Raw genomic sequence first — 15,090 nt, 5'->3', positions numbered from 1 at the left:
AATAAATATCTTTCACTCTATGGAGAGTAGATTTTGATGGAACATTAGCAGGAACTTCTTGGCAGTGAGAGAAGTTTAGCAATAGCACCAACTGCCCAGAGAGGTGATGGGATCTCCTCTGGACATTTTCAATATAAGGCTGACCTGCTAGGGATGCTTTTGCTGACGATCCTACAGAGGGATGGACTTGATGAATCATGAGGACCATTCCAACTCTATAATTCTACATGTCATCTGTTTAGAAACTGTGGTATATGCAGACCATATAAACTGCTGAGAGCAAAACTTTCTCTAATTGGCTCTGCAGCAATGTTCAACTGCAGCTCCCATGCATCCCCTGGCAGTATGGCCAGTGGTGGTAGGAATTATAAAGTTCAACATTTTGATTCAAACATCATCCACATCTATCTACATCAACTCAGTACAGTTCTAGATGCTGCTGAATCCAAGCCACATGCCTGAGATTTGTTCTTTCCTTGGTCTAAATAGAGTTGCCAAAGTCTTGTAGCAAATCTTCTCCTGGCTTTTAAGTTTGGGATTGGTAAATCTAGTATCTGTTAGATTTCCCTTTGGGAGTCTAGTAAGGTTACTTTTTGAGACTACCAATCCCAAAATTCCTAGTGCCATATTCTGGGAGCTGTTTGAAAAAAGTAATTTTTCCAGGCTCTGCTCTACACCTCTTTGCTGCTGCTGCTGCTGCTGCTGCTGCTGTTCTTGTGTGCCTTCCAGTCATATTTGACTTACGGAGACCCTAGGGTGAACCTACCACAAGGTTTACTTGCCAAGATTTGTTCAGAGGGGAATTGCCTTTGCTTTTGTCTTTCTCAGGCTGAGAGTGTGACTTGCCCAAGGTCACCCGGTGGGTTTCCATGGCTAAGCAGGGATTTGATCCATGGTCTCCATAGCAAGCTTGGCATAGTGGTCTGAGTGCTGAACTACAACAAATTCTTAAGTTGGTTTAGGGGGGTTTATTTCTTAATGCTAAAATTTCATTAATGGAATATTAATATTAAAAATAAAAAGAGAGCCAGCATGGCATCGTGGTTTGAGTGTTGGACCACAACTCTGGGGAACCAGGGTTTGATTCCCTGCTCAGCCATGGAAACCCACTAGGTGACCTACTGGGTGATCACTAAACCACATTGGCTCCTTTTCTGCTTCTGTTGTGAAAGCTCTATCCTAGTTCCTAGATGCATATGTCACCTGAAAACTCAGACAGGCCCTTCCGAGTGAAGGTTTGTGCCCAGAGGTTTCAGGTGATATATACATGATGCCCTAGCAATGCACACTGACAGAGGGTGGGGTCTTTCCGTTGCATCTGCTTCATGATTCCAACCCATCGTTGGGTTGATCAGTTCTGCACCCAACTGTCAGAAGAATCTTTTCACAGTTTAGAACGCAACGTGTCCTTCCGCATATAGTCCCAGCTGGATGATTGGAAGCCCTTTTAAACTGCATATGCAGTGAGGGTGCCTTTTCTGTATCCTTCCACCCAACTTTATTGGTTTTCATTTTCTTCTGCACAGGTGATCGAAAGGGCTCAGCACTTGGTGGATGAAGTGAATTCACTGTGGCTACTGTTTTGCTCAAGGTCTGTCAGGGGTAATTTTGAGCTGGTAGAAAGGAGGAAACCTTGATTCTCTTGCCTCTTTCTTTCAAACAGGACAGTGAGGGAATCCAAACTCCCAGAGGCAGACATCACTATTCCCAGTAGCATAGCTAGATTATTTTAGACACTGGATTTCATGGACTTATACCTACCCACTTTGAGATAGCCATTTATATTTGCATAGTTAAACCTTCTGGGGGAAGAGTGCTGAGGGTTACCATGGGCAGCCAAGAAGTCAAACAAATGGGTCCTAGAGCAGATCAAACCAGAAGTCTCTCTGCAAGCCAAGATGACAAGATTGAGGCTGCTGTACTTTGGCCACATCATGAGGAAACATGACTCACTGGAAAAAGCAATAATGGTAGAAAAGGTGGAGGCAAGCAGAAAGAGAGGAAGGCTGCATGCTAAATGGATGGACTCTATTAAGGAGGTCATGGGTATGAATTTGCAAGATCTGAGCAGAGCAGTGGAGCATAGGGAGTCTAGGAGATGTCTCATCTACAGGGTCGCCATGGGTCGAGAACAACTCGAGGGTAGATAACAACAACAAACCCTTCTCTTCCCACAGAACTGCCATTCTGTGCTTTACAACTGCTTCTGTATTCAAGGCATGCTAGAGCAAAACAAAAAGTGTTTGTCATCCCTGATTTTAAAAAACGAAAAACAATCTATGAATGTGAAACTGCTTTGTCACAAAAATTAATTGTTATGAACCCCAAAATTAACCCATTCTCCTGTCCCAGTTACAGTAGATGTTCTGGTAAAACAGTTAAGACATTTTAAAATATGTAATCAAAAGTCATACTGTGATGAGCTAACAGTTTCTTTTAAACCAATGATTGTATTTCTTCAGGGATTATTTTTGGGAGACTACTGGTGCAGGGTGGATTGTTTTTGTGTGCCTTCAAGCCATTTTTAACTTAATGGTGACCCTAAGGTTGCCCTATCATGGGGTTTTCTTGGCAAATTGGTTCAGAGGAGGTTTACCCCTGAGGCTGAGAGCATGTCACCAAGCAGGTTTCATGGCCAAGCTGAGAATCGAACCCTGGTCTCCAAACACTCAAACCACTACGCCATGCTGTGACAGGAGACAAAAAGTGGATGACGTCATTCCTCTTTCTGTTACCCTTATCTCCCTCTCCCCCCCCCCTCTCTCTCTCTCACACACACATTCTGTATCTCCACATCTTTTCCTTGTTCCTTACTCCTTTCGTTACCTCCCCACCCAGCAAACCTACAGAGGTAAAGAATATATTGATCCTGTCCCAGATCAGAACATTTCATGAGAGATGCTTTTGGTAGATGCATATAGCTGGGTTTGGAGGATTTAGGTATATATAGAGAAAAATGAATTATTTGTAAGGCAGCACACCTCTTACAGTAAAATATGTAGTAATCAGTGTTCTAAACTACTATTTTATCATATTAACAAGGGTCACTTTTGTAAACTGTAGGAATTAAAATGGAAGAAACACCAGACAATAACCCAGAAGCTGCAGGGGCTGCTGCAGAAGCTGCTCCTCAGGACTCTGTTCCTGAACCTGCTGCTACCCAGGATAGTAGTCGACAACCATCTGCTCCAGAGCCAGGGGCTGATGAAGGTCCCACAGCAGATGCTCAAGGTGGCCTTATTCCACCAGAGATTCTGGAGCCTGGCCCTGGCCCACAAGAGGAGGAGTTTGTCTCACAATCCAGACAGGGCTCAGGAGTTTCTGAGCGTTCTCGATTTCGGCCCGGTAGCCGTCAAGGTGTTGAACCCACAGGCCGGAGGATGTCTAAATTCCGCCGGAGCACCAGTGGAATGCAATCACTACAGGAAACTCTGAAAGAGAAACAGGTTTGTAATCACGAATTGTGCCAGATTTGTATTCAGTTTTTGAGACAAGAACATACTTTTCCATAAATGCAGCCACAATTAAGTACTTTGCATTTTCTTGTCACATATTGGTGCACAATTTTTGAAACATTTATGCAGATCAAAATATCATCATATGGTTATCTAAGTTGTTAGAATGACACATCTTATAAATAATATTCATGAAAAGATCACTCATCATTGTTGGCTAGTGAGCACAGTGAGATTGGATGTTCCATTTTAGGTAGTTCTTAGCATAGAAGTAGAACATGTTTTTCAAAAGAATATCTAACCTCCTTATACCAAGCACCAATTTATATAATGCCTTTGGATGATTCATGTGATGAACTTATATGGAGGTAGTTTAAAAATAGATACATATTATGGTTCCTTTGATACCTGCAAAAATGGCTTTGGGGTGCAGTACAAGAATGTATCTTTCTGGTATGTGAGACATTTCCCTTCTGTTTTGATTTCTTATTTGTTACCTTAATAAAAATATAATACTTCAAGGTAAGATTACTCAATGGCATAGATCCTGAGTGACTTCAACAGACCTTTTAGATTTCATACAAGGATCCTTGGCTCTGTTTGTTTTACACACTAAGAACTAGGTCCTTTGCACTTACAGTAATTGTGATGAAACTCTTTCAGGGCAGCAGATTTTAGGCTTGGCCTCCTAACCTCAAAGGAATATCCAGAACTGTTTTAACACTAGTTGTTTGTTGGCACTGATATGTCAAAGCATTCATTATGCTATGCCTTCAGTATATATTCCTTCTAATCTATATTGCATTGTACTGCCATTATTTTCATTTCTATATTTTCTCTCCTTTCCATTTCATGCTTCATTTCATACATTCTTTTCTACTATTTAAAGCGTGAAGGCCTCAGTCTCTCTTGTCATACAGTGATAGAAATCATGGTCTAGAAATAATTATTTCACTATTCTCAATATTCCAGTGGAAAATGAAGTTGACAAGATCTCTGTTGCCTTCCGCTGTGCTGATGGGATTCATCCAAAGATTTCTAAGGATTAATGCCAATTCCATCCAACAATGGAACTGGGTGTTAAGGAGGGTTGGAATTGAGGAGAATATTATATTCTGATTAAAAAAAGAAAGAAACCATCTCCTTCCTCCAAAAAGAGCTAGCAATACCAAGTACATTTCTATACTGCCTACCAATGTACTAAGTGGTTTACAAAGTGTAAGCTAATTGCCTCCAACAAGCTGGGTACTCATGTGAGCAACCTACGGAAGGATGCTAGGCTGAGTTGACCTGGAGCCCTGGCTGGTATTGAACTCATAACCTTGTTGTTTGTGAGTGAGTGGCTGCAGAGCTCTAGAGGAAGCTGCTGGTGAAACCAGTGGTGGAATGAATCATCATCCTGCCATAGTGCCTGATTTAAGATAATCAACCATATATTTTTTTTCCCTTTCAAAGTGAATCTGGCTTTGAATTTTTTTCCTGTAAAGGGTAGAAGTTGAAGAATACTAATATTCTCAGACAACAACAAAACCGTAGCATAATTTCCATGTTACATCTATTTACATAACACTGTGCCTCTACATGACTCTTTTAAAAGCCTTAGAGGACCCCTGCTGGAAGATGTGATGGTAGAAAATGGTACAAGGAAGACAAATGGCAAATGCAAATATAGGCCCCATTCTTACTAGCCCATTTGCACCGGGTAGAACTGGGCAGATCCGGTTGCCCCCATACTGAATCTCCCCGGAAACAAGTTCCCATTACCTTTATTCCAATAGATGTAATTTGGCCCGCTGAAGTTCACACTCACCAAAGTAGCGGTTTAAGATGGAGCCTCCTTGTTGTCAATTAAATGATGTCAATGGTGACATGTCATGCAGCTATTCAACAACAGCATGAATGCTCCCCCCCTTTAAAAAAATTAATTGGCAAGGTTTGTATATTCTGTCAAATTGTCAATTGTGGGGGCTCCCTTTCCTCCTCCTCCTCCTCCTCCTCCTCCAGCCCCCTTACCCGGGCCTCCAGGAGCATGGCATGGCCCTGCAGGACTCCCTTTCCTCCTCCTCCCTCCTCCTCCTGCTGAACAGAGACAGCGAGGAAGGTCTTTCTGTGTGAAATCCTTGGCTGTGATGCAATTATCCATATATGGACTTGTCTTCCCTGTTTCCAGGAAGGAACAGGGAAGCCAAGACCATATATGGATAATTGCCAGGGATTCCCCCCCCCCCCAGCTGTTAGCCAATTATCCATATATGGTCTTGGCTTCCCTGTTCCTTCCTGGAAACAGGGAAGACAAGTCCATATATGGGTAATTGCATCACAGCCATGGATTTCCCACAGAAAGACCTTCCCCACTATCCCTGTTTAGGAGGAGGAGGAGGAGGAGGAAAGTGAGCCCTGCAGGGCCATGCCACAGTCACACAGCCCCCCCCCCCCACTCTCTGGTCTCTCACCTCCCCTTCACTCCCGACCCAATACTCTTGTCTTTCCCCTCTCACCGCCCCTTCACTACCACCCCATGCCCCTTCCTCCACGTACCACAAGCATTCACGTGAAAGCACCAAGCATTCACATAATCTGTCAAAAAACTAAACAATTTTTTTAAAAAGTCGAAGCGCCCGATACAAGAAGGGAAGCATGTTCCACCAACTGCCCACCTTCTGACATTGATCCCTCCCCCTAAATGACCCATTCATGACCAGGGCCAAGTCTGCATTGGCCTGGCCCCGGGTTTTTTTTTTTTTAAAAAAAGGGAAATAATCCACTTTCGGAAAACCCGCTCTAAGGGGGATTTGCCCTGGATCTGGTGTGCAAAACCCTGATCCAGGTGTGTAAAAACCCAGTGGGAACTTCCCACTTTTATGCTAGGTTATAATTTGGTGCAAAAGGTAGTCTGAATGGCCCTATAGTAAACAAGGGAAATATTTGAGTATTGCAGTTATTCACACTTAAATACAAAGTTGCTATAGGGTACAGGGATTTTAAGCTAAAGGTTTCATGACAAATAACTACAGTGTTCCACTTCTTTAAAACATTTTTTCTATGTTTAGATACGATACAGAGATGCAAGAGAAAGCCGAAAGATGAAAATTAATGCTGCATACAAATATATATTTGAAATTCTGTCAGACAAACTTGGACTAGATATTTTATCCATAGAAGAATTAATTTTAGATGGCCCAACAGTAAGTCTAGTTTATGAATGTTGTTTTACAATTAATATGTCTTTTAATCCTTGCTCATTAAATGCACAGCTCTCTGTAACATGACATGTTGATCCCTTAACCTACTGCAAGCTTTGCAGAGCTTGAAAATAAATGGTTACAACTAGTGTATTACATGTAATTAGTTCCTTCTCCCCAGTAAACAGGTGGTACAGTACTTGTATGACTGTTGTTAAATTATGGTTCAAGTGTAACAAGGGCAAAGTTCACCCTTCTTATGTAACTGACACTCCTTGGTTGCTTTTATACTCATGGAGATGTGGCCTTAAAAAATGGGAGAGGAATATCACAAAGTTCATGCACTGGTTTATGTTGTGCCTCACACTATTGTCTGGTGCAACGTTGCAAGACCTGAAACAGAAAGACAGAAGGAAGAAGAGCAAGTTTCACATCACAGACCATTGACTTGCATCGTTTGTTGCTGTGTATTTAAGCAGTTAATAATTTTAGTTACTTTTTGAAAATGAGAAAAGTTTGGCCTGAGACAGATGGATCTTTTGTGGTGTGGCAGCACTGATACTAGGGTTAGGGACCACGCGGCAACCGCATGGTCCCTAACCCTACTATATGCAGGTGGCATAACAATGGTGGCGTCCCATGTACACAGGGCACTGCCATTGTGACGTAAGCACCGCATGGCAGTCGCATGGTACCACGCATGGTACCACTGGCACACCATTGACATCCACCCTGCGGTGCAAAAAAGAACCCATTTTTTCCAGGTTCTTTTAACTCTGGAGGAAAGTGGCTTCCTTCTGGAGGGAATTAGGCTGCTGGCAGGCCACCCTTTTCGGGTGGTCTGTCCTGGGCCTTTGTTACTTTTTCATAGAATCATAGAATTGGAAGAGATCACAATGACCATCTAGCCCAACCTCCTGCCATGCAGGAATACACAATCAAAGCATCCCTGACAGGTGGTCATCTAACCTCTGTTTAAAAACTTTCAAACAAGGGGACTCCACCACACTCTGAGGGAGTGTGTCCCACCATTGAACAGCTCTTATTGTCACATATCATATGAAGTTACCTTTCGCTGGCAGGCAAAGACATTTTTGTTCAAACAGACTTTTAATGTATAATCATTGTCAGTAAGGCTTTTATATGGGGTGTGCATTTTATTTTTGTTTTGTTTTTTTAACTTTTGCATGTTTTGTGTAATTTTATATTGTTTTATTGAAATTATTTTAATAGTTTTAACATTTTAAATATAAACTAACTAACTAAATAAGAAGCCTGAGGGCAGGGAACTGTCTAATTAAAAAGATTGTATGTACAGCGCTGTGTAAATTTACAGCGCTTTATAAATAAAGGTTAATAATAATAATAATAATAATGATAATAATCGATAGATGGCCTGTAGAAGTGACAGACAGTATAAATACTCTCTCCAATTCCCATCCCCCAATAACAGCTATCCAGAGTCAAAAGGTCACAAAGGAGTACAGACTGTGATGTTTCTATTTAAAGCTCAAAAATATATAAGCTAAATATAGAGACCCCGCATAACAACAGTAAATTAGTGGAGCCCAATACAGGCTTCCTATCTTTGTAATGTTGCCTAGCCTGAATATCAAATTTGATAGTATATTGCAATTCATTCTGGAGACTCCTCACAAAAGTATTTTGTTGGAGAATGAATGTCAACAGCAGAGTGCAGAATAACAAAATGTTCTCTGACTGACTTGTGTCTGTTTTAGTTTCTGCTGTACTTGAGCTTGGTGGCATTTATTCATTTGCATATACAGTGGATCCTTGTTATATGCTGGGGTTTGGTTCCAAGATCCCCAGTGTATAACAAAATCTGTGTATGCTCAAGTCCCATTAAGTTTAATGACATAGCAAAATGGTGTCCCTAATAAAAAATGGAACATCAAGGTAAATTTATACTTTTTTGGAACATTTTCAAACTGTGTATGCTTAAATCTGTGTATAAAAAATCCGTGTATAAGAAGGACCGACTGTAGTGTTCTTTCTGCCTTTTCTGGACAGCAGAAGACCAAGCAGTGCCACATGTCAAACTGGAAAATCCATGCACCAATGAACCCCTGATGGTGTGATGCAGGCATTTAGGATTCCTATTAGTGTTTTGTGAGGGGGGTATGGAGATAAGCATTGGCATTAGTTTCTGGCAAGGTTTAGCCTCTGAACTGTGTCTCTTTGGGGAGAGGGATGAATTTCCCCCTCCAAGCCTTCCACAGACCAAATGATGTCCTCTAACTATTCCCCTGATTTCTTGCCCCTCACATCAGGAAGGACTTAAGTAAGCAAAGTGATTTCAGTTGTGTGAAGTTGAAAGCTTTGACCTGATGCCTTCCTCCATATTGTAGTACAAGTCACACCATCCTCATTAGTCATGCTGGCTGGGTGAAGGTACCTGGAATAGAATCATGGGCCTGTTACAGACAGCCAAAATAAAGCTGCTTCGAGTCACAGTAGAGATATGGTGTTTCAATGATGCATGCGTCCTAAGAGTCCAGAAGTCGCACCAAAGCCACGCTCCAGCCCTAAGGACTGGAGCGTGGCTTTGGTGTGGTTTCTGGACTCTTAGGACGTATGCATCATTGAAACATCATACCTCCACTGTGACTCGAAGAAGCTTTATTTTGGCTGTCTGTAACAGGCCATGGAAACATAGAGTTGGAAGAGACCACAATGGCCATCTTGTCCAACCCTCTGCCATGCAGAAAATTCCAACACTTGTAAACAGATGAAGAAACACTGGCTTGGGGTGAAGCAGCCTGGCAGCCTAGAGTGGCCTCTGACCTCACCAGCCCTGGTCAGCGCTTGATCAATGTGGGAGTGCCGAATAGTGTAAGACTGCTGTGGCTCTGAATGGACCACCAGTAAGGAACACTTTTTCAAATGCTTCTTTTTTGGCCAGCTTCAGTCTGCCTTAGGTGGCCCTGGAGCAGCTTCTGGCCACTCTGGGGGTGTACAGCATCTGCGCGTCCTGCTCCTGAAGCAGCCAGAAGCTGTTTTTTCCTGCCCATCTGTTTTAAGCCTTAGAGATTAGAGTGGTAAAATGCAAAAGAAAGCAGGGATCCTGCATTTTCAACATTTGTGGAGAAAAAGCATTTCAACAGATCCAGGTTCTACATCTAGTAACGGTTCAGGAGCCCTGGCTTCCTTTGGATAATTTTTAGGCACATCTTCAGCCCTAACCATGCTATGCAATTTCCCCTTGGACTAGAAATAAGGATGAAATACAAACAAATCAGGACAAGCTAAATATAATAATATTAGAGCATTTCTGTAAATTAGGGAAAGAAGGAAATTCTGCTGATGACAAAGAAATTATTTCAGATGGAAATACCTTTGAAAGAAACTTGTAGTGATTGTGGAATCATCTGGTACTTATCACTAAATAACTTCTAATAAAGCAAAGTTTGTTTCTTAACAAGGAGGAGCCACCAGACTTCTGAAACAGTTTTTGACTATGAATCCTCTGTGTTTATTTTAACAGTTACAAGCATTTGATAACTTTTTTGTCAAAGATGGATGCAGAACACTGAAATTCATCTATCAGGAAGGTGATGCTCCTGGCGTAGGTAAATGTTAACATTTGCTTTTATTGAAATTCATATATTTTAATTTCAGGTGGAAACTGTATTTCTTATTCCTTACTTGATTTAATTACAGTTCATTACATAGCAAATCCTTTGTCTATTCTAGATTTAATGACTGACAAAAGTAATTAACTTCTGTCAATCATGATATCTAGCATAAACAAAAGAGTTGTTAAAATGGTACCCTGACATTTTGATATTCATGTATTTTTAACACTGTTTTGATGGGGATGGTTAGCATATGTAAAAAAAAAATCAGTTTTATGTATTTGTTATATTTGTATCTAAACATTCTGCCCAATAAAAGCCCTTAAGATTACTTTCATTAAAATTAAAATAAAGTACCAATTTTTGGGATGCCCCAAATACCCTAAAGGCACCAGATCCCTCTTAATCTTGGAACCTAGACAGGGTCAGCCCTAATTAATACTTTGATGGGAGACTGTCAATGAATACCAGGTGCTATAGGCTATATAATTCAGAAGAAGGGTCTACAAAACCACCTCTGGTTATTTCTTGCCTAAGAAAATCCTGCAAAGATCACAGGGTTGCCTGTCATGGCCAACCAAGATCAGCTCTCGGAGGATGAGGAGGAGGATGAGCCTCCTCCAGAGCAAGGGCTGATTGAGGCAACGCCAGGTGCTGTTTCTGCCCTGCCAGGTCCCAGCTGTGATCTTCCAGCCCCAGAGGAGGAGGTTCAACCAGGTCCTAGTGCCGAAGAGAGGCCTTCTATGGTACCACTGCCTAGTGGGGACTCTGGGGACGAAGCTTGCATGCAGGTGCCTTCTTTCAAAGAGGGAAGAGCCGAGAGTGCTTGCAGGCACAGATCACAGAGAATTGCCGAGAGGCAATTAGCCAACCAGCCTCAGGTGGCATGAGGGAGAGTTTCCCTTACTTAAGTGGGAGAGAGACTAATGCTGGTGGCTAGAGTTTATTGCTTGATCCCTTGGCGTGATTGCTGCTAGCACTAGCTCCTAGTATCTAGATTCTTTGTTACCTCGACCTTGGACCGGACTTCGTTATCTCTTGGCTGTTTTGACCCTGGACTGTTTGACTACGCTGTTTCCCGGTATCCTGACTTCGGCTCGTATTCTTGATCTGCCCTCGGACTGCTTCTTTGCAGGGTCTGCTTTACTTCCACTAAACTAAAGGCTCTGTTATCAGCTACAGTCAGTGTTGCTGGCAGCTTTCCCGGACATTGCCACAAATTCACACACACACACACACACACACACACACACACTCACACAACAAGTTTTCCTTGAAACAGTAACCATAAAATCAACCTCTCATTTTTACTAACAATAAAATCCACATCAAACTAATTAGCAAACAGTAGTTGGATTGCTGTCATTTTCAGAGAGATTCCTCACATCTAAATTTTCATTTAAAAATGATTAAGATAAGTAGGTGTGACAGGACCACCTCTCAAATCTTAGGTGACCTTTACCTCTTATCCATAAACAGCCCCTAGTCACTGACACTTGCCCTGCATTTACTTTATTAACACTATTTTGAAGTGCATACGTTTCAGGGTCCCAAGTGTCCCACAAACCAGTTCAATGTTTAGGTAGTGCGCTTGCCTTGGCTTATAGTTTATTGAAATCAGACAGAGAAATCTACCGTAAAAAATGAACAGTAACATTAAGACAGAGAATATTTTATGTAGATTACTTCAAGCTTAGTGTACTGCAGGCTTTTAAATACAGTGACCCTCCACATTCACTGTGGTTAGGGCACAGGACCCTTGTGAAAGTGGGAAAATCACAAGTTTTTTCTCATCGGAGAGAACACTTTCTAGGAATCTTTAGGGAAATTCTATGCTCAAGATCTGCTAGACATTGACCATGAAATTGCACTAGAGAACCTAAAATGCCTAGGAGTTGTTTTCTCTAGGAATTTCTTGGTCTTCTTGCATGACATTTGGCAGAAGCTGACAATGGCGGGATACAAACCGCCGCTTTGGAGCTTCTTCTTGAGTCGCGTTTGCGACGTAGTGAGGCGCCAGGGGTGCACTCGCTACGTCACAACGCCCACGACGCGTACGGACGCTCAGCGTCCGATACGTCAAGATGGCGGCGCCCATGTAGAAGGGGCGCCGCCATCTTGTACGTATTGAATACGTACTAGGGTTAGGGGGGTGCGGAAGCACCGCCCCTTCCTAACCCTAGTACGTATCCTATACGTACTAAATGGCGGTATGTATCCTGCCAATAGATTCACAATGGAGGATCTAAAGATTCCTAGAGAGAACATATTAATCAGTCAAAACCACAAATGTGGAGGGCTGACTGTACTCTGTCTGTACCCTATTCTCTCACTCTCAGTAGGAATTCCAACCAGATTTGCCTAGTCCAACTGAATCATAGGCCTGTTACAGACTGCCAAAATAAAGCTGCTTCGGGTCTCTTTGGAGGTATGCTGTTTAAATGATGCATGCATCCTAAGAATCTGGAAGCTGCACCAAAGCTGTCCTCCAGTGCTTAGGAATGGAGTGTGGCTTTGGCGCAACCTCCGGATTCTTAGGACCCATGCATCATTTAAACAGCATACCACCAAAGAGACCCGAAGCAGCTTTATTTTGGCAGTCTGTAACAGGCCATACTCTCCTCTTGACTAACTGAACTGACCATCCTCTCCTGTCAAAATCCTTATCTGATCTTTACTGAATACCCTCTGTCTCTCTCTCCAGACTCTCTCTCTCAAACACACATGTACTGGCTTTTATACATTCCAATTTTCCGTACAGCTCACCTCACAATCTTCCTGAACTATGAATGGCTGCTAGGAAGCCAGGTCTGCCTAGCAACTCTGGGGATCAACAGACTGCTCCTAAGGGGTGGCTTGCAGCTGCTCCATTCAGTGCCGGATCAGGGCCGTGGCAACTACATGCCGCAGCCCTGATCTGGCCTTTCCACAGTTCAAAAAGGATCCAGAAAAAGTGGCTCCTTGCACCGCGAAAAGGGTGCCATCTGGACGCAGCACCAGAGGAGCACTGTGAAGCTTCCTACCATGTGGTGGGGCAGTGTGGTATCACACTGGCATGGGGGCAGAGTCAGGGCATGCATCGTGTGGATGCCATGCCCCCACTCTGTCCTCATCCTGGCCTTTGATGCCAGTCTGTACCACCTGTCTGTCACAGTAGGTTTAAGTATTTGTGCCTCAAGTTATTGTTTGCCTTCTCCAGCTTGATATATTCTGCAGTACCTATACAGGACCTGTCTCTTTAAACAGCAAATACAGATTATAATAGCTACTCCATCTACTTTGTCATATTGTGTGTCTGTAGTTTTTGTGGGAAATTAGGAAATTCATCTGTTTGCATAGCATGTCCAACTTCTTCAAGCACCAATGTTCCTGTGTAGTTCCACCTACGTACCCCAAATATATATATATATTTCTGAGAAATATATACTTGAGATTTGTTTAATCACAACTTCTTGCAATACATTGCTTCACTTGATTAGCCATCATTTGTTTGCAGTGCCTCTTTCTTTTCTGAACCCCACTTGCACCTCTGGAATTTCTATCTGCCTGTATGACTGGAATCTATGTTGCGGAATTTTAAGAATAATGTTGCATGATAGGCGATTAGTGCTATGGCCCTGTAGTTGCTGCAGTCTTGTTTGTCCCATTTTTTGTGGGTGGGTATGTATATCGATCATTTCCAGTCTGTTGACCACCATTTTGTTTCCCATATTTGCTGATATATATTAGTTAGAACTAGAGTTGATTCTGTCTGTGTGGACTGTAGCAGTTCAATTGGAATATCATATGTTCTGATTATTTGTTTTTCCCAGTTTCTCCTATTGCAGCTTTCATCTCACTTTTTAGGATTTAGGGTTCATCTTCATATAGTTCCTCATTCCGTATGCCACTCATTGAATCAAAGAGTTGGAAGAGACCACAAGGGCCATGCAGTCCAACCCCCTGCCATGCAGTAAATCACAATCAAAGCATCCCTGACAGATGGCCATCCAGCTTCTGTTTAAAGACTTCTAAGGAGGGAGATTCCACCACACTCCAAGGGAGTGAGTTCCACTGTTGAACAGTTTATACTGTCAAGAACTTACTCCTGATGGAATCTCTTTTCCTGTAGCTTGCATCCATTGCTTCGGGTCCTGTTCTATGGAGCTACAGAATACAAGCTTGTTTCAGATTCTATGTGACACCTCTTCAAATACTGAAACAGGGCTATCACATCACCTCTTAACCATCTCTTCTCCAGGCTAAACATACCCAGCTTCCTAACTCATATGGTATGGTTTCCAGACCCTTCACCATTTTGGTCACCCTCCTCTGGACACGCTCCAACTTGTCAACATCCTTTTTGAATTGTGGTGCCCAGAACTGAACACAATATTCCAGGTGGGGCCTGACCAAAGAAGAACAGAGTGGCACTATTACTTCCCTTGATCTAGACAATATACTTCTATTGATGCAGCCTAAAATAGCATTGGCCTTTTTAGCTGCCACATCACACTGTTGACTCATGTTCAACTTGTGGTCCACTAGGACTCCTAGTTCACTTTCACACATAGTCTCTTTAAGCCAGGTCCCCTATCCTGTATCTATGCATTTCATTTTTTCTACCTAAGTGCAGTATCTTACATTTCTTGCTGTTGAAGTTCATTTTGTTAGTTTTGGCCCAGCTTTCTAATCCATTACGGTCACTTTGAATATTATTATTATTATTATTATTATTATTATTATTATTAACCTTTATTTATGAAGCGCTGTAAATTTACACAGCACTGTACATGCAATCTTTTTAGTTAGACGGTTCCATCCCCTTGGGCTTACAATCTACAAAGACATGACACAGAAGGAGAAGGGAGTGGTGGA

At 42.3% G+C, this 15,090-nt stretch overlaps 1 protein-coding gene across 3 annotated transcripts in view; it reads left to right on the top strand.

Annotated features, from left to right (window-relative positions):
* Positions 1–1,514: 1,514 nt before the first annotated feature.
* Positions 1,515–15,090, top strand: part of DNAH8 (dynein axonemal heavy chain 8) — a 203,483-nt gene continuing 189,907 nt past the window's right edge. For all 3 annotated transcript variants that reach the window (XM_089529590.1, XM_089529589.1, XM_089529591.1), the window contains exons 1-4: positions 1,515–1,591; positions 3,064–3,446; positions 6,506–6,640; positions 10,143–10,227. In XM_089529590.1, coding sequence (XP_089385716.1) covers positions 3,072–3,446; positions 6,506–6,640; positions 10,143–10,227 — 595 coding nt within the window. In that variant the 5' untranslated portion in view covers positions 1,515–1,591; positions 3,064–3,071. The remainder of the gene's footprint in view (positions 1,592–3,063; positions 3,447–6,505; positions 6,641–10,142; positions 10,228–15,090) is intronic.

The sequence above is a fragment of the Sceloporus occidentalis genome, unplaced genomic scaffold (assembly GCF_023333645.1).
Source record: "Sceloporus occidentalis isolate IW3139 unplaced genomic scaffold, rSceOcc1.0.p SCAF_6, whole genome shotgun sequence".
Lineage (NCBI taxonomy): Eukaryota > Metazoa > Chordata > Lepidosauria > Squamata > Phrynosomatidae > Sceloporus > Sceloporus occidentalis.
Note: the sequence above shows the minus strand (reverse complement) of the source record. Positions and strands in the feature narration are given on the sequence as shown.